General features: G+C 44.9%; 1 protein-coding gene across 1 annotated transcript in view; it reads right to left on the reverse strand.

The window, feature by feature from the left end:
* PAH (phenylalanine hydroxylase) overlaps positions 1 to 20,819 on the reverse strand; it is a 72,774-nt gene that overhangs the window by 28,545 nt on the left and 23,410 nt on the right. Inside the window, exon 4 of the mRNA XM_001094859.5 lies at positions 5,225 to 5,313. Coding sequence (XP_001094859.1) covers positions 5,225 to 5,313 — 89 coding nt within the window. The remainder of the gene's footprint in view (positions 1 to 5,224; positions 5,314 to 20,819) is intronic.

Raw genomic sequence — 20,819 nt, forward strand, 5'->3', positions numbered from 1 at the left:
TCACTTGTGCATCCATCTTTGTGATCTTATTCTGGCTTTCTATTTTTCCAATGACCACATGTACTTTGGTCTCTCGTATCTTTTCTGCACTATCTTTGTCATCTTGCTGGTTCCCTCAATAATGAGCTAAATGGATCTTTGACAGGTGTTCACTATATACCTGCATGACAGTTAGGTTTTTAACTTTTTGCAAATTATGCTTGGATAGAGAAACTTAGTAAGAATGCAACAAGTCTTTGATGACTCAACTAGCTGACTGACTCTTAGAATTAATTCTGACAAGGTCTCAGGTGGAGAAAACTAGGTGGGCAAAAGGAAAAGAAAAGGAGAAAAGTATTGAAAAACATAGTCTTGTTCTTGGACAATTTGCTGGAGAACAAATTTCCTACGGGAGAGCAGGAAAACTTGATGTCCACACCTTGAAAGATTAAAAAGCAGTTTCAGGCCTGGCGCGGTGGCTCATGCCTATAATCCCAGCAGTTTGGGAGGCCAAGGCAAGCGGATCACCTGAGGACAGGAGTTTGAGACCAGTCTGGTCAACATGACGAAACCCCCTCTCTACTAAAAATACAAAAATTAGCTGGATGTGGTGGCACAGACCTGTAATCCTAGCTATGCGGGAGGCTGAGGCAGGAGAATCACTTGAACCCAGGAGGTGGAGGTTGCAGTGAGCTAAGATCGCACCATTGTACTCCAGCCTGGGCAGCAAGAGTGAAACTCCATAAAACAAACAAACACACAAACAAACAAACAAACAAAAACAGTTTCAAAGACTTGGGTCAAGAAATAGAAATATACACAGAAGGACAGTTGTGTTGGCTGATATTTTCTTCACTAAGAAGCCCCCGCTATTGCAGATCTGTAGCCTAGACTCCAGTGCAGCTGCCAGGTAAACTGGAATAGGTAGCTCTGGAGTTGGGGTCTATGTGGCAGAGGCTGCTAGTGCTCCCCAAGATCTGTCCTCTCTCCTTTGTTCAGAGAACATTGCTAAACTATTTTCCCCCATCTCCTTTGCAGTTAGTAATGGGCATGTGACTGAGCTCTACTCAATGGAATTTGATTGAAGGGATGTGAGTCATCTCCAGACATGGCCCATGAAAACTTCCCAGAAGCAATTCTCACTCTTTCTTCTCCCATCCACTGGCAGAATGAGTGGGCTCCAAGGAGTTGAAGGAGGGTACAGCCATCTGTGGAAGGAGCCTTGGTTCTGAAAGACCGTGTGGAGCAGTTTCCTTACTGACCCACATTGGAAGTGAACTTTTATTGGGTTAGCCATGGAGATCTGGGGATTGTTTGCTGAGCAGTTAGCTTGCTCTGGTTGCTGGAGGGCTAGACTCAGATCTTCCTCTTTCTAGAAGACCTCCCTAACCATTCCAGTCCACAGTGACCTTAGAAATGATAGCACATGCTATCTGACTCACGAAACCTGGCATTTATGCACTTTTTAAAGTTATTATTTGACTAATTATTATCCAAACTGTATTCCATGGAAAACTACCACTCAAGATAATGTTGCTAGGCATTTCATTAAAAAGAGTTCCATGGGTAAATACGTTTAAGGAAACATTACATTGACTGGGTTTCATTTTTGCAGGACTTTCCAAAGTTTCTGATGAGATCATGGAATTTGCATATTTGAAGTAGGGTTATAGAATACAGAGTTTCTCTCTTTGATCATGGGATATTTTTCATAAACTATAGTTTGAGAAACATGCATATGGCCCTTTCACTTGCATAGAGTATCTTGTGCCTCCCATGAGGTTGTAAGTCATAAAGAAGTAAACTTACTGTGAGCTGATACTCTATACCCAAAGCATAAAGCACAATGTGATAGTTGCCATCTCTGCGATAGTAACAGAGTAACAGTGTGAAAAACTTAAGTCTGGGAAGAGACAGGAAGAAGGCTTTAGGGAGGCAACATATGTGATTTAGACCTTAGATGAATAGAGGTTTTCAAGTGGGGAAAGAACAGGTAGGTTGACACGAGAAAACTTCTTAGGTAAAGGGAACAACATGGACAGAAAGGGGAGTACATTTTGGAAATGGAAATTAAGTAGAACCGGTTAGATTCTGCCTGCCAAGTTTACAGTTGCTATTCCAGCTCCCTCCTGCACTGCTTTGAGAACAATCAACACCCCTTCTCCCTCTACTGTACAACTGCAGGCCCCTGGGAGGCAGGGATCATGTCTTATCCGTCACTTCAACCCCCTGTCTTTTATATGGCCTGAGACATAGTTCACGTACAGGTGATGCTACACGGCCCTCTCCCTCTGAGATTTCTCATCTGAAAATGAGGTGTACAGCCCTCGTAGGGCGGTGATAATATTCAAACTTAAAAAGGAATGCCAAGCATTTAGCATTGTGCCTGGCACATAGACCATGCTGAAGAAGCATTAGCTCCTAATATCATTAGCTAAATAAAAGCTTGTGGAAAAAAGCAAGCAAGGTGGGAAAGGGGAAAGGAAGGAGACTGGGAAAGAACGGGAAAGGAGGCAAGATGGTCACTGGGGAATCTCGCTTTCCTATTTCATTTTCTCACTTAGCTAAAACTGAAAGGCAGAGGCCGTTTTCCCTCTATCTTGGAAACAATCCTTCCTTTACTTCATTTTTCAAAGCAGGACCTGATGAGAGATATTGGGTCACACATCCATGCATACTGCCAACGGCCGGGTTCAGGGACGAAGAGATTACACAGGATGCAACGGGACAGAGAGAACAGAGGGTCCTTTGGAGAAGAACACCCGCTGCCTGCGCCACTCCTTGTGCTGGTTTCTGTTTGCAGTCACACACTGAGGCCAGGCGTGTGGGCCCCGGGGTCTCTGGGAAAGCACGCTGGAGGGTTTGCTTTGTCCTTGGCCCACCTCCCTGGGATCTGATGAGAAACCAAAGGAACAGAGAGAGCCTGGCGCCTCGTCTTCAGGGAACTGTGTACCTGATATGTTGTATTTTTACAATAAAATTCATAACATTGAGAGGGCAGGGAGTCAAAGACGTGGCTTTTAAAGCTCAATGAATTCCAGAGACTTTTAAAGCCAGTGCCAGCAGCTTTGGAGGGGACATGAGGATACAGGGAGAAAAATGTCAATCTCTTTGTGCTGGCGTCTTCCACTGCCCCAAATGAAAAGGGAGTGAGACCAATGGGAAAAATGCCCGTTTGGGGCAGGAAGACAGGAGTTTGGTAAGAGGAGAATAACGCCCTGCTGGACAGACCCCTTGGATGGGGTCAGAGGTGAACAGATAGCTTTTCTGAGAACCGGTATCTTTGGAGATGCTTTGCGGACAGAGTTGATGGCTAAGAGGCCCCAGACAGAGACCTGTTGAACAGGTACACAAAGCAGAGTCCCACGTGAGCAACCTTGGCACCCCAGGGCTCCTGGGAGTAGGCTACATGGTATACAGGAGGATGGAATGGGGGCCAAAAGTCCCCAAATTTACCTTTAGTTTTCGGAGAGGGAGAGTATTTAAGTAATATATACTAAGAGCCTTAAATGTAATTCCTATCCTTAGTTTAAATATAACTTAGTTTAATTTCACAGCTAATATTCAAGGAAGCCATTGGAAGTTCACATGAACATGCACAGGCGAGACTCAAACTTCCTATACGTTTGCAATTGGGTGCTGGTTAGTAAGTTGTGGCACGTATACACACACACACACACAAAATTGTGTGCATATATACATATATATATATATATATTTAGAGAGAGAGAGAGAGAGAGACAGAGAGAAAGGAGGAAGGATGGAGGCACACCTAAATATTAATATTGATTTATTGATTATTTTAGAATAGTGTGATAATGGGTGATTTTTTTTTTTCTGTTTTGAAGTCTGGGAGATGGGAGGAAATTCACCTTTGTTTCTGTTTATATATGCTTTCTCATTATTTAAAAAATGCAGAATAGGCCAGAGAGAAAAACAGAAATAACTAAAATTATGGTTGCTTTTCATTTTCCTCCTCATGTTCTTCTGTGTTTTCAAGCCCACTATAATGGGTTTTACAATTTGAATTAGAAGAAGCACCAATCATTCATATTTCAAAAGGCCAGCCTGCCTCTGAAATAGTTCGCCTTTGGCCTCTGTAAAAGAGCCTGAATTTCTGCCACTAGCCAGGCCTTTGTCTCCAGGCACCATGAGCTCTCAGGATTCACAGTATAGCACAGGGCCTTAGAAAAGTCATCAGGCTCCTCAGGCCTCACTAGTTCTGTAAGATGGAAGCATCTGCTTTGCCTCCTGAAAAAGGCCTTTGCGAACATCCTTTGCTGATTGTAAAGACCCACATAAATGTGAGGAGAAAACAAACTCCTGTGGAAGTGTAGACGCTTCCTCTGGGTTCTGCTAAACCTTCACCAATGTAAATGGCTGCAAGTCATTTAAAGATTAAGGAGTCATTTGCCTGGCAGAGAATAAAGGGCAGGCAACAGGATGGTGGCCCTTCCCACCAAAGGAGGCTGTGAGACCTGGCCCCGAGCCACCGCAGCCTGGGCTGTTCCTTCCCAGACCCTCTGCCCCAGAGTAGAGGGAACGATGAAATTTCCCCTACCCAGTCCTCTACTCAAAAACCATTAAAGGACCTGCCTCCATGGCTGCAAGACACAGGCCCAGTCCGTGTTCCTCTTTCTGGTCCATCAGACCTTTTACAATCTGATCCCAACCCACTGCCCCAACCGCATCTCTCATTCTCATACTTAATGCACCAACCAGTCATTCCCACAATATTGTGGATGCTTCCAGGACTCTTGGTATCTCATACACTGTTCTTTCAGCCATAAGCCCTCTCTGTTCCTTATCTGACCAACATCTCCCACTCAGTTTTTAAGATCCAGTTTCAATGTTGCCACTCCCCCCTGCCCCCTGCAGTTGGCAGAGTTGTAAGTACAGGTTGCTGTTTACCAAGCACTTGATTTAAACCTCCATAGATGTACACAGGCAGAAGCAATGATGATTTGCATCTATGTGTGTGTTTGTGCACACACAGATCTAGTATATAGAGACAATAGTTTCTGGACAGTGATTTATATTTGCTCCTACAATAATAATGACCATGATAATGATGATGACAATAATGTCTTGCTAATTTTTCCCAGCCCTCGTGTAAATAGGAACACAATAAGTGTTTGTCGAACAAGTGAACAAGCACATTGCTCCAGGTGGAGGAGGTAGGAGGAGGGGAGGGAAGTGGAGGAGAGGCACTGAAAGAATCTCATCCTATGGGCCATGGACTCACAGGGTGGTCAGCATCCAGTTCCGCTCCATAGCTGAGAATCTGATTGGCAAATCTGTCCAGTTCTTGAATGGTTCTTGGGAACCAGGGCACTGAAACACAGAGAAGGCAAAGTCCTGAGTGCAGATTGGCAGGACATGGCCAAAGGCCTCGCTGAGATCAGAAGCGGGAATCCCAGTCAATGGTGATGGCAAGTGGGCTGGCTTTCAGATAACCCCCAAATTACTATCATTTAAAAGTTAAACTCCGTTTTCCTTAGAAACCAGTTTTAAAACCCATTCCCAAATACATTATCTTTCATGGAGATGTTCTCTGAATTATCTCAAAATTCATCTCCCTCCCACCCGTCATGGTAGTTTTCTTTGATGGTTTTCTTTAGTAGCAGAATTTTTTTTCCCCTCTGTCACCCAGGCTGGAGTACAGTGGCACGTGATCTCAGCTCACCGCAACCTCTGCCTCCTGGGTTCAAGCGACTCTCCTGCCTCAACCTCCCGAATAGCTGGGATTACAGGTGCGTGCCATCACGCCTGGCTAATTTTTATAGTTTTGGTAGAGGCAGAGTTTCACCATGTTGGCTGGTCTGGTCTCGAACTTTTGACCTCAGGTGACCCACCCCCTTGGACTTCCAAAGTGCTGGGATTACAGGCATGAGCCACTGTGTCCGGCCTTCGCAGCAGAATATTACATATAGGCCCAAAATATAAATTATATAAAACCAGACTGTTCTACTGTAAACAAGTTCATGAGATCCCATCTTCCCATTATGTGTTTCCCTCCCAAAGGCCCCAGGCACTGCAGCAAAATCTTTTGATTGCAAAGCCAGTTAGAAAGCCATTGTGAAGCAGAGCGAACGGAGTCAGGTAGTTGGGATCTGAAGATGCCTTGCAGCACCTAAAGGATTTCAGACTTGCTTCTGAGCCAGTGTAGTGGGGAAGGGGTTGGGCTTGAGTAGGGTGAACTACAACACCTGGGTCTTGCAGAGAGAGGGGCCCAGGAAGAAGGGCAGGTGGCAGCACCGACGTCCCTGTAGGTTACAGGAAACAAGACACATTGCAGGTGAAAATTTCCCAGGAATGAACAGAGACAAGGGCATTTTGGACTGTAAGTTTCATGAGGGCAGAAACCATGGGTACTTTGTTGTACCAGGCATAAAGAGAAAAAGAAGGAAGGAAGGAAGAGGGAAGAGAGGGAGGGAAGAAAAGGATAGAAAGGAGGGAGAAAACAAGATAAGGAAGGAAGGAAGAAACGGAGGGAAGAAAGGAGTGAAGGAAGGAACTAATGGATTCACCCTGGTTATGTTAACATTTAAGGTATTGACAGCAGTAACCACCATCCAGAGGGCCTGCTTTGGTACAGTTGCTATTTCTGAGGTACCTCCAAAATAAGGAAGGCATGATAACCCCTCTTGCGCGGGTAAGAAACTGAGGCTCTAAAATTTTAAATAGCTGGTTTAAGATCACACCAGGACTAAGAAAATGGTAGATTCAAAAAGAATCCAGAGAGCCAAAATAGATGTGGTGGGAACCCTGAAGTGAGCACAAGGCTTCCAAACTTCCCCTGAAATGAGGTTGAGGGGAAGATGCTGAACTTCCAATCAGCATCCGGTCTGGCTTAGAACCCGGGCTCCATCTGCCTACTTATCTTCTCTGTGTCTCAGTTCCTCCTCCAGGAGGAGGAGGAATAAAACAGCTGGGATACACAACTATAGGAAGAACCGCAAATGTGTTTTTGAAGCCTTCCCATGTGCCAGGCACTTCTGGTGTAGCATTTCTGGTGGAGTAGCTCTTTGAATCTGAGGACTGCTGTGGGCAGTGATGAGAAAACAGGCAAAGGGCGCCGCTCAGCGTCTGGCACATAAAACACGACTTTCCATCTGATACCCATTATTCATGATTCTGACCTACTTAGATGGGACAGGAAAGAGCATGCGTGCCATCTAGTGGCCAATCTGGGGAAATTCCATCCATGATCTAAACAGGAGCCTCAGGAGGAGCAGCAGCTGCATTACAGCAAAACAAGGAGAGCTGATTCCAGCAGTTCATCAAGGTCCATTTAGACCCTGGTTTCTGCAGAGCTGAGGAGCCTAGGCTCTCTACCACCCATGTTAGCAATAAAACTAACACAGAATGGTGTTCTAAATATTTTACCTGTGAGCTGGGTACTATTAATATTCCTATTTTAAAGACGAGGACATTGAGGTACAGAGAGGTTTAGTGCAAACCCAAATACACACACTGCTAAGAAACAGTGGAGTCAGGATTCAAATACAGGTCCAGCTGACTCCCTGGCTTCTGGTCTTGATCGCCAATCCATCCTGCCACTCATGGGAAGGTGGCAGAGCATACTGATAAGGAGGGCTGGCTCTGAAGCCAGATTTCCTGCCCAGAGGTTTCCATGGCCCTAAAGCCCAGCCCTCTTTTCCAGATTGGCTCCCTATGGACAGCAAGAACAGAAGCAGATGCTGCAGCCATCGTTCCAGGTAACACTTCTGTAGTACTTGCTGTGTATCAGACACTGCCCTAAACATCTCACATATGCTACCCCCTTCAATTTCTGCAACAGTCCTTTGAGGTAGGTATTATTATTATCCCATTCTACAGATGAAGAAACTGAGGAACAGTGAGGGCAAGTCTCTTGATAGATCTCCTTGGTCCCAACTGTTGAAACTTTGGAGTCTCGGGTGACTCAATACCATGCTCTGCTCACTTGGTGAGGAACGTGGCTTCCCACCTTGTCACCTACACTCCTCCCCAAGCTCTCCTTCCTCTGTGGGTCCAGCATTTGTATTGCACACTGAACCTCTGTTGTCAGTGCCAAGAATGGGGGTTTTTCCCACCCAGGTTTGCAAGGCCTTGAGAAAGGAATCAGCACTTCAGAGTCATCCAGGGCTCAGGATCTTCTTTAAGATCTTTCTTGTTTCTCCAGGACATTTCCACTGCGGGGTTTCAATGACTGGCACCCACCTGGACAAGGGGGCCTAACTTCTCTCCTCGGTGTTCAGCACCACGGATAACCCCATCCCCGCACTGTGGAGGAAGCCTGGCTCCATTCATTCATCATTTCTCTTTTGCCTGGGAATCATTCATAATTCTGTCAGTAACTGCTGGCCCCAGAAATAAGGCAGGCCAAGTCCTTTCTTGCTGCACCCCCTTCTTACTTAGGCGACCCTTAGAATCACCAAAGGAGATTCCACAAATATGTACTGAGTACCTCCTGCATACTAAGCACAAAGCACTGGGGGGTGCATACAAGGGAGTCTTCATCCTTGTGGTGCTTACGTTCTGGCAGGGGCAACACGAAATAAGTAAATATAAATACGTGACGATGTAAGGAAATTCTTGAAGAAGAAGAATAAAGAAGCATAAGGAAATGGAAAGTTATGCCGGGCGCGGTGGCTCACGCCTGTAATCCCAGCACTTTGGGAGGCCGAGGCGGGCGGATCACAAGGTCAGGAGATCGAGACCACGGTGAAACCCCGTTTCTACTAAAAATACAAAAAACTAGCCGGGCGCGGTGGCGGGCGCCTGTAGTCCCAGCTACTCAGGAGGCTGAGGCAGGAGAATGGCGTGAACCCGGGAGGCGGAGCTTGCAGTGAGCCGAGATTGCGCCACTGCACTCCAGCCTGGGCGACAGAGCGAGACTCTGTCTCAAAAAAAAAAAAAAAAAAAAAAAAAGGAAATGGAAAGTTATGGGGATGCTCTTTTTTAAATTCTTTTTTAAAAATCCCATCTTTATTGGGGTATAATGGAACAATAAAAAATGGATATATTTTTATAATATAAAATTACAATTGTATAAAATTGCATACAATTGTAAAATTTACATGTATACACACAATTATATTTGTATATATTGCATATATTTTAGTATTTATTTATTTGAAACGGAGTCTTCCTCTGTCGCCCAGGCTGGAGTGCAGTGGCACAGTCTCGGCTCACTGCAACCTACGCCTCCCGGGTTCAAGCAATTTTCCTGCCTCAGCCTCCCAAGTAGCTGGGACTACAGGCACGTGCCACCATACCCTGCTAATTTTTGTATTTTTAGTAGAGACAGGATTTCACCACATTGGCCAGGCTGGTCTGGAACTCCTGACCTCATGATCCGCCCGCCTCGGCCTCCCAAAGTTCTGGGATTACAGGTGTGAGTCACCGCACCTGGCCTATTGCATATATTTTATGTAACACTTATATATATATTTATATTATAAAATTATAAATACAATGTAATTATTTAATACATGCATGCATCATGGTTACCATGATCAAGTTAATGAACATATTAATCATCTCATGTAGTCATTTTTCCTGTGTGGGGATGGAGTGGGACCAGGACACTTCAGATCTCTCTGAGCAAATTTCAAGTACACAGTAAAGTGTGATTAACAGTAGTCACCATGCCATACATTTGACCCCCAGCACTTGCTCATCTTATGACTGAAACTTTGTACCCTTGACCATCTCCCAATTTCTCTCATCACCCTACCCCCTGACAACCAACATTCTACTCGCTGCTTCTATAAATTCAACACGTTTTGAATTGGATATGTGTGATATCATGCAGTATTTGTCTTTCTGTGTCTGGCTTATTTCACTTGGCATAACGCCCTTCGGGCTCACCCATGTTGTCCCAAATGACAAGATTTCTTTTTTATGACTGAATAATATTCCATTGTGTGTGTGTGTGTGTGTGTGTTTGGGGGTATCACATTTTCTTCATTAATCCACCTTGATAGATACATATTGATAGATATGTAGGTTGTTTCCCTTGGCTGTTGTGAATAATACTGCAATGAATAAGGGGTGCAGACATCTCTTCGACATACTGATTTCATTTCCTTTGAATATATACTCAGACGTGGGATTTCTGGAAAGTATGGTATTTATATTTTACATTTGTGAGGGACTTTCATGATGTTTTCCATAATAGCTGTGCCAACTTACATCCCCACCAGCAGAGTACAAGGGTTCCCTCTTCTCCACACCCTTGCCAACACTTATCTCTTGTCTTTTTGATGTTAAAGGCAACATGCTATTTACTATGACATCCTCTGCCTCTAGACCCCAGAGGGAAGACCCTGGTGACTTGACATTGCCTTGGCATGGCTCAATGGAGTCTGGGATAGTCAGGATCTGGCCCTAGTCCAGAGTTGGTTTCCTATTTGTGTCATGAATAGTCAGTCCAGCAATGGTTAAGAGTCTTACAACAGCCAGACAGCCCAGGTTTGAATCTTATCTCTGCGTTTACTATCTATGAGCCCAGGAAAAGTTATTAAATCTCTTTGTGCCTCACTCTTCCTATCTTTGAAATGGTGATAATAGTAGTACTAGAAAATATTGCTTTATAAGAACAACACGATGTCAAATGAGTTAATATGCATGATTCATGGAAAACAATACCGGCACATAGTAGATAGTATTACTGCTCAGCTGTGAGTTACATATGTGTGTGTATGTATATAAACACACACACACATCACACATACTATATATGTATGTGTATATATATGCATATACATATATATACACACACACACACATATATATATATATAATTTTTTCTACTCTGTCCTTAGCTTATCATAGCAGAGAGCAGAGTGGAAAGTTTTCCAGCAAGCCTCGAAAGTCTCTGCCACTTATTTTGTTGTGCAACTGGCCAGTGTCTTATCTCCTGGAGTCTTAGTTTCCCTATTCACAAAATGAATTAAAATGCTCTTTCCATATTATTGGATGAATTAAATGCTGCAGCAATACGACACATCTTAGCACAGTGGCCCATAATAAGTGCTTTATCAGTGTTAACCATTAATATGACAACGATTTTAATGATGATGATTAAAGGAGGAGGAGGGAGGAGGAAAGAACAGAGATTGGGATCAGGAAGCTGGTTCTCTGTCCAGCTTTGATATTAAGAGGTTTCTAATCTCGGGCTTCAGTTTCTGTGACATGTGGGTATTAGATTCATCTGCGCGTCACGCCCTTTTGAGTTTCTTATTCCGAGACCCGTGGGATCCTCTGAAGGGCTGAGACTGGCCAGAGGATACTTGAAAAGTCAGCTTCACTTCAGTCAATGTGTCAACCTCATTTATTTTTCAGAAATACAGTCACCACATTTGTTCGGTTCCCAAATGCACTGCCTCATTTCCCTTTCTCCTCCCACCAGAGAAACAACATTCTTCCCCATAAACCTAGCTAGGGTGCACCACCTTGACTTGGGGCTGTGTGGGCTGGCTGGCGCCCAGCGAACGCCAGAGGGCAGCAGAACCAGCGTATTTCCAGCTCTGGGTGACTTTTTTTTTTTTTTTTTTTTCCCTTATCCAAAGGAAAATTCTTCCTGGGCTACCTGGCTTCGTTCAGCTCTCTTGGTCGGAGCAATAAAACAAAATAAAACAAAACAAAAACAAAAAATTTGAAGAACTTGAGAAAATTTGCCAAGACTCAGATGATTCAAGTCTCTGTAAAAAGAAGACAAAGATCAAAACAGCTCGCCACATCCCAGACCTTTGAGCTCTGCACCTTGTCACAGAGGCTGTGAGGGACCCCAAGGTAGCACTGCGAAGCTGCAGGGTGCTCACCTGAGTCCAGGGGCCTTTGGTGGCTTTGGGACCCCACCATCTTCAAAAAAAGGTCCAAAACACAGCCAGGCTGGAGAAGTGGCAAAGCCTGGGGGCTCTTCATACACACTTTGCAGCCAGACCGCCTAGCTCCAATCTAGCTCCAATCTCAACTTTGGAACTTTGGAACTTTGTGCAAATTACTTAATCCCTCTGTTCCCTAGTTTCCCATTTACGAAATAGCTATAATAACAGTACGTCCTTCAGAGGGTTGATGGGAGGATTAAAATGAACTCATGTATGGAGAGTGCTTAGAATGCTGTCTGGCACACAGCAAGTGCTTATAAGTATCTGGTAGTGGTATTATTATCATTATAGAAGGGCAAGTGAGAAAGGGTGAGAAGGCCTGGTGCTTACTTCCTCCAGGCAGCAGCCCAGCCCCATCTTTGATCTATTCCCTCACGTGAAGTTAATGCCCTTGGGTACAGTCTATGTGTCTTCTATGGTAGGATGAGGACCCAGGTCAGGCCTAACCATTAAGAGAAATTCACCAGCTATCATGTTGGAGAGCAGGGACAAAGCCTGAGGAATGAGACCGGGGAGAGGCACCTGGGTGCTGGGTGTCGGGGACTGGGGATCGATCCCTGATGTGGCTCACTTCCCATCTTGCAGAGTTGTGAAACAGGCAGTGCAAAGACCTCAGGAGAGACCACGGAGGACCCCAGACAAACTCAGTGCCAAGCCTTGACACATGTACTGACTCTCTACATTGTGTGAAGGGTGTGCACATCCTGGGCTTGAAGCCAGCAGGTCTGAGTTCAAGTCTCATCTTTCCCACCCACACAACATGGGAGTCTGAGCAAACTACTTAATTCCTGAGTCTCTGGCTTTGCATCTGTGAAATGGGCAAGGTGCTGAGCCCTTGCCCGCCTCCTTCTTTGGAGTGGGAAGAAACTGACCCAAAACAGGTGCACCTGTGACATCAGTCCTTGCACCTGAGCCTCATAATAAACTCCAGAGTTGCTTGTCTGACTAAGATAGTGGTCTCAGAGGCCACTAGAGGCCAAGCCAGTCTGTACTTGTGTCTCTAACCTCTGCACCTGGGCTTTTCTGATTTTTCTCAGGCAAAAAGGTAGGGCTACCCTTTTTCCTCTAAAGTTACATTTTCTTGAGAGCTTATTATGCACCAGATACTGTGCTAAGTGCCTTACTTTCATCATCTCCTTTAATTCTCAAAACAGTCCTAGGTGGTAGACATTATTGCTGTTCACTGATGAGCAAACAGGCTCAAAGAGATAAAGTGATTTGCTCAAGATCACTGAGCTAGCTGAGCTGAAAGAACAATTCTGCAGCCAATGCACTTCACCAAAAAGCAATGCTGGGCTTTGAATAAAGGTGTGGTGGTGGTGAAGGAGTGCTTTTAAATTTTAGATTCATTTTCTCCCACCTTGAGAAGGAAAGGAAGTGTGACAAACTAAAGTAGATCTCTAAAGGTGCTTGAAGAAGATCCCTAGGACAGCCTTGGGCCTGCCCCATCCTAAGCATCCCTGGATTTAGGGATAGTCTCTTTTTAACGTAAGTTCTCCTTCACATACCCCTTCTTTTCTTTACTGAGGGCTGCAGGTCCCTTCCCCCACCCAGTCTCTCTCACAAAGCTGGAAATAGAGACTGACCCCAGCGACCCAGACCTCTGTTTTGAAAAGTTAAATCAGATTAGCTCATTAATGGCCTTGCCAAATACCTCGGCCGGTGGGCTGGCCTCTGTGAGCCCCTCAACAGCCTCTCGGGTGGGCGGCTGGGCTTCACGGTTAATGAATGACTTGGGCAGGCTGGGGCAACAGAGGCCCTCTGTGGAGCGGAGGCACCCGGTGGGGGCAGATCATTAATAAATATTGATTTGGCTCCAAAGGAAGCAGCCCGCTGGAGAGCTGGCCCTGGACACCCACGTAGTGGTCCCATTAAGTCGGGGTCAAATGCTTAGCCAGGACGCCAAGGGGCGGCTGGCTCAGGAGCGTCACTGAGCAAAAGACCCCCCAGGCCTGGCCAGAACCTGCTTCCTGGCCAGTGGGTCAGAGAAGGCCCATTCAATTTACAGCAGCTCAAGGTGCAGGCTGAGTCCAATCTTACCCCCTCCCTCCACCCGACATTCACCAGCCCCAGGGGTTAGCCGGCAAGGCACCCAGGCTTGCCTCCAGCCTGTCTCAGAGAGAGCAATAAATCCTGGTTTCTTGGGTGTGAAATAGAAGGCTGTTTTCACCACCCCCTCCCAGGCTCCCGGATGTCTCCTTCTAGGCAGTGGCCTCCAGCCGCGCAGAGAAGCAGTTGCTGCGTGCTGATCTCCACAGCTCCCACAAAGGAAGAAGAGACGGCTTGCCAACATCCTGCAGGAGCAAGACTTGTAGGGGTTTTGTTTTTCTCTTTTAAGTAGCTTCTACTTTCTTTCTGGAGAAGGAATGCTCTTCAGGAAGCTCTTGGCAAGAATGATGAGCCAAAGGCTGGCTGATGGTGCCCAGCTATTACTCTCTGCCTCCTGGAGACAGCAGTGGTCAGAAGTCAGGAGTAGTGGTTTTAGGGCAAAGCATCTGTTCTTTCTGTTCACATGGAAAAATAAGAATCCCCGAACTAGACGACTAAAAGGGATCTCACACATGAAGGGTGAAATTGTGCTTAATAAGCAGAGGGAGTGAGTGAATGGATATGAGTGAAATTATGAATAAATAAAATAATAACCTGTAGGGCCATTTATTCCAACCACCCCCTAAATTACAACTACCCTCCCAATATCATTTTTAAGATACTATGTATCTCATAAACATTATCCATTGGCAGGTTGGCCCCTATATCCCCAAATATCCAATTCTGTCTTCTGAGAGCTCACCATTGCATTGAGATCTGGTTGCCTGTCACTGACAACTCTAGTTATGGTCAGCCAACATTGGGCCTAACAGAAGACACCTAAAGCCTCCTCCATGTATTGGCTGTGTCACTCCAGGAGCACTTATTTGGCCCTGCTCCCCTTCTTCTCATCAACTGAACCCACGCCTGGACTCAGTGCCTCAGTGCACCTCCTAAGACTACTCCTGAGGCATGCCACCTTCTCTATCACTGCCATGTATTATGCCATGTAGCCACAACCTACTAGATTATACAATGCATGGGTCTAGGCACCATGTCTGTCTTTTTCACTATTGCATCCTATCATGTGACTGACACCGAGTGGGCACTCAATCAATATCAGTAGCATAAATGATAACTGAATTAGGAGATAGATGTGAATGAGAGAGGAATTTGGCAACGCTGACTCTGTGCTGTTTGAGAAGGAGTAGTAAGAGAAGGAAGAAAATTCCAACAGTCAAGATTTTTAAAAGGTAAGGGCCACATAATTCATAAAATACCAAGGAAAGAGAGAATTCCTGGGGGGTATTTGTGTCAGATGCTACAAAAATGTCAAAGAGGATGAAAAATAAAAGAGGCTATTGGTTTTGAGTATTGTCAGAATGGTACAAGGAAAGGAAGAAGAGAAAAGAAAAGGGAAAGAAGAAAGAAGGAAGCAAGGAGGAAAGAGGATGGTGGAAGTAAGGAAGGAAAGAGGAAGAAAGAAGGGAAGGAGAAAGAAAAGCTGCATGAAAAGGTGACCTTCTATATCATATGCCAGTGCCATGTGTAATATAGCACCAAGTGGATGATGTTAAGCACAAAAAGTATTTGGAAATGTGAGATCATTCACAGGGCCCATCATACAATCCCACACATGAAGTTGTCTCCGTGGCTGCTAGGTAAGCCTGGCTTCAATGAGGTGGTGGCTGCGACCAATTCCTTATATATTATTATTGGCCTGGTCAGTGTCTATGTCCATGGAACTGGTGGTGACAAGTAACCTGCTATTGGCTGGGGTTATAAATCATAGAGAACTCTCCCTATTGAAGCTTAAGGATGTCTAAGATCAAGGGCCTACTCAACTCAAGCAAGTTCAACTTGATCTTTAAGCACCCTAATGCACAGGGTACTCCACATAATCCCCTCAAGGAATCACACGAATTGGGAGAGTGGGTCTTTGCTCCGTTTCACAGATTAAGGACAAGGGGTCATCCATCTGGAAGGGTGTCAGATGGAATTCAAACCTAGCTGGTAGTGTATAAGATGGAGACCCAAATCCTGGCTCTTGACTCTAAATTCATGGCCCTTAGTGCGTCACGACAATACTCCCTCAATCCAGCATGATGGCAGTGACATTTAGTTACAGTCATTCCATATCCTTTTACTTCCTTCTTCAACTGAGAGAACACACTTGTCACACAGAGAAAATGTATTCCCTGTCTAATTTTTTTCTACCTTTCGCTATCTTTTGGACTGACCCAAATAGCATTTTGCGGTTGCCTTTGTTTATCAGACATCAAGAGTTTTGGGAGTTTGGACTTGCTCAACCCTAAGATTCATTGTGTGTGTATCCTTATGAGAGACTTAAGGGTAAGTTTACTTGTAACCTTTTGCATGGGCCCTACATGCTAGGCACTTTATGCAAATTATATCATATAATCCACACAACCACACTGGTACCTGGATTTCTTCATTTGCAGATGAAAATATTGAGGCCTAAAGAGGGACAGCAACTTGGCCAAACAGCTACAGTCCAGGAATTGAACTGCAACATCCATGCAATCTTTTAATTATACCTTTCTGACTTGTTTTCTAATATTGAAAACAAGAATGTTTGCTTTAGCTATGTTTGCTTTAGCTGTCAGAGTTGGTTGTTGCAAAACTTAAATGAGACAACCTAATGTGAAAGAATTTGGAAAACACTGGATGTGGCATACCAGTGAGGGATTCCTCTTAGAATGAGAGCCTCCTTATAATTTTTTAATCTTCCTGAGCTTGAAGCTCTGTGACCTGGCAAACTAGATGGGCTACAGAAATAGCATTTGCTCAGGATCTTCCTTTGCCAATGAAGAGAGCTGCCTGTGACTGACCGCAGGGAGAAGACAGTCTACCAAGGATATGAAGAGACTCTGCTTCCCGCTCCTGGGTTGGTGTCAGCTCCCCCTGTATGGGCTGATCCTCTCAGCTGGAGTCTGCTTGTCTCAGTGAGGCAGTCTGCTGAAACGAGTGACCTCCCCAGCTGCCAGGACTTAGTGCTACATCAGCACATCCAGCAAGCATCCAGGTAAAGACTGAAAAAGGCAGTCAATCCTGTGTTTTTGCAAACATGCAGATACTTGGTCTCCTGCAGACAAAGAGCCACATATATCTACAGCTGTGAAAGGCACTCATGGAATGCACAAAGTGAAATGCATGGGAGCAGGTTTAGAACTGAGAAGAGGGCAGTGGGAAGGTGGAGACAGAAAAGCCAAGCAGACGAAAGGAGAGAGGAAAGAAACGCTCAGGTGGTGGGAGTGGAGAAAAACTCTAACCATATGGATTCCCTTCCAGCCCTAAGCAGCTTCTCTCTAAAAATTCTTAACTCTTTGGGAACCATAGCCCCTTTGAAAAATCTTGTCTCCTAAAAAATATGCATGCACACCCATGTACTATCTTGCCCACAATCCCAGGGGCTTTTCAGAGCCCTCTAAGGAATCCTATCCTCCCTTCAACCCCAATTGTTCTGAAATGTCAGCTTTATTCAGCACTGTTCTTCAGGTCAGAAATGTTGAAGCAGAAAAAGCTCAAGAAGGCAAGAAGGGGCAATAAGAGGGAAGGAATGACTATAATGATGTTGCTTTTGTCTTCTCATAGCAATCATAAGTGTCCCCAGGCAACGTAGATAGATAGATAGATAGATAGATAGATAGATAGATAGATAGATAGACAGACAGATAGGTCTTTCTGGTTTCCACAGAACCAGTAGTTGTTCTGGTAATTTGAGTCCACTTTTCTTCCCCTTATAATCACCATAAATTAAACAAAACCCAACAGATATTTATCCGCTCTTGGAAAATAACTGCAAACATATTTCTCAAATGGTGATGTTCCTATAACTCTGTCTACCCAAGACATTGTGTCTGTCCGCTTCTCCTGGCTGCAATCTGTCTCCATATAGGAATTTTCTAACCCCCACTAAATGTAATGTCATGCAGTCGACTCAAAGGGAAAGGTAAAAGGATTAGTAGATTGATCGATGAAAGATATTAATGCTCTTTCATGTTGGGTTGAAGAAGGATTTGAAGTCATCAGGAAAGAGGGTAGCAGGAGAATAGACCTCAAGTATTCAAAAGACTCTCTGGATTAAAATCCTATTAAATTCACATCAGCTTCTCCAGGAGGCATTTGAGAAGGTTGGGGTTTCTTTACCATGTCGCCGTAATTAACCTTCTCTTAAGCTGTTTTGGGTGGGGAACTTTTGCAATTAAGAAACTAAAAAACTTTTATTTTCTATCACCCACATGGCTTTTTGAATGGTTTAAAAACTAGAGTGGAAAGTGGTTTAGCTTAATTGATTTCTCCTACTTGAACCTGCTGTCAGACTCACCTCTGAGATCTGTGCCCCTCAATAAAAAGGGCATTTTGTCCGGAGAAAGAATCAAAGGTTCAGATCTACTACAATGCTTTTCTTCCTCTGACTGTTCTCCCACTGAGTCCTATAGAAAGGGCGATTTTGCAAAGAAATGGTTGTTCTCCTTAAAAAGACCTGTTTCTTGGCCCAGACCCCACTTCATGGAAACTGTCACAGAAACCCAAAGAGCCTTTCTTGGCAGATGCCAGGTTGTGGCATGTCAGCATCAGCTGTCTCATTACAGGTAAGTTAAGGTCAGGTGGGGGCAGCCACTATGGGATTGGGTGACCAATCATCTGAAGAAATAAGGGTCACAAAACACATGTTGTTTTAAAGGGTTGGTCTTAGCCAGTTTTTCTTCCCTAGGGAAAATGTCATCCCACTTCAAATATCAACAACCTTGCCATTTTGAGCAAAGACGTGAGAATCCTTGCTAGGGAAATGAACCTGTGCTTCCTCCAGGTTCCAATAAGCCCAACTTTTATTACATGATGCCTCTATGTAAAAACATTAGCTTTTTAGGCTGGGCACTGTGGCTTACACTTGTAATCTCAGCACTTTGGGAGGCCGAGGTGGGCAGATCACCTGAGGTCAGGAGTGCAAGACCAGCCTGACCAACATGGCGAAACCCCGTCTCTACTAAAAATATAAAAATTAGCTGGGTGTGGTGGCATGCATCTGTAATCTCAGCTACTCAGTGAGGCTGAGGCAGGAGAATTGCTTGAACCCAGAAGGCGGAGGTTGTAGTGAGCAGAGATTGTGCTCCCGTGTACTCCAGCCTGGGCGACAGAGTGAGGCTCCATCTCAAAAAAAGAGATATCATTAGCTTTTTTTACTTTCATACTTCCTGGATTCTCAGAGCTAAACACAAGCAGGGAACAGGCCGAACTGCACCAACCTTGTCTTTCTCACAGCACCTGTTCCTCTATTCTACTTACCTGGGTGTGTCTTCTCCTTTGCCAGGCTGCGAGCTCCTTAAGAACAGGCAGTTTGACCCTTTCTCTCCTAGCACTGTGCCTGGCACAGAGCAGCTCTCAACACACCCTTGCCCGTGACCCCCTAGAACCCATTCTTTGCCTTAAGGCAAGTCCCAGCCTCTGTTTTTACAATGAAAAATGAAGGGGTCTGTAGGACTGCATGACCTCTCAGGTCACCTTCCAGTTGCCAGACTCTCTGAAAAAGGAGCTGTGTACAGGCTGCATTTCGGTAGCTCTTGTGCTCATGCCAGTGTTTATAACGATAATGATGATAATGGTAAGAATAGAGAATATCTTTAAGTCCTTAAACATGCTCTGCTCTGTTCCCAGTGCTTCACTTGTGTGATTTCACCAATCCTATAAGGCAGAGGCTGTTGTGACTCCCCTTTGATACAGTGGGAGACTGCAAGGGTGAATGATTTGCTCAAAGTCACACCAAGTGTGGTCAACGTGGTTCCTGAGTCTGCACTCCTAACTCCCCCTCTATGTCCCCGCTAAGAACCTCCTTTCTGAGCCTCCAGTTCAGGCTGCCGGCTCTCCAGCTGGTTTACTATATATTCCCTGGCTCCTCCAGGGGCTGGCTGTCTGCCTGTCAATTGCTTTGATTTCCTTCCTCATGGCCCCAGCTGGCCCAGCCTCCACCTGCTCCAACCAGAGGCTGAATTGCCCCAGGATCTGGCAGGCCCTTTGTCCAGAGGGTCTGCAGCTCCTGTTGAGAGCAGGTGGCCGGAAAAAAGCAAGAGAGGGCAGTCATTGGGGAAGCAGCTTGGGAGGCTGAAAAGGAAAGAAGGCAGATAGGAATGATCCAGGGAGGAATTCCCAGTGCCTGCCCTCCAGGGACCTGAGCCCATCTGCATGGCTGCCCACTCTCTGCAAAGCCAGAACACTGGGGTGGGCTTTCCTTACCTTGGTTATACCTACAGGAGAATGAAGGCAGAGATGAGTCTCCTAGAAAGACCACGGAGCTACCTTTTGAAAAATGTTTCAGTGGCCTATTTTACGGGGTGGATCTTGTCTCATTTTAAAGCATCTCTGCCTATTCAAATGCTTCTTTCAGCTATGGTGCCTGAATTCCTCTTGACCCAAAGTCTTTCCAAGTGTTTTGGAAAGAAACTTGATTTTACAGTAGAAAAAAATAATTTTTTAAAGAAGTTCATCTCTGCAATCACATTCTTAAGTATTTACTTGAATCAGTTGAAAACTTATCTTCACACAAAAACCTGCACATAAATGTTTATTCACAGCTTTATTCATAAGCATCAAAAATTGGAAGCAACCAAGATGTCCTTCAATAGGTGAATGCATAAGCAAACTGTGATACATCCTGACAATGGAATATTATTCAGGAACAAAGAGAAATGAGCTATCAAGTCACAAAAAGACATGGAGGATTTGTAAATATGTATTGCTAAATGGAGGAAGCCAGTCTGAAAAGGCTACATACTGTATGATTTCAACTATGTGGCATTCTTGAAAAAGCAAAACTATGGAGCTAGTAAAAAGATCAGTGGTTGCTGCAAGGAGTGTGTAAAGAAGGAATGAATAGCTGGAGCATGGGGCATTTTTAGGGCAATTAAACTATTC

The sequence above is a fragment of the Macaca mulatta genome, chromosome 11 (genome assembly GCF_049350105.2).
Source record: "Macaca mulatta isolate MMU2019108-1 chromosome 11, T2T-MMU8v2.0, whole genome shotgun sequence".
Lineage (NCBI taxonomy): Eukaryota > Metazoa > Chordata > Mammalia > Primates > Cercopithecidae > Macaca > Macaca mulatta.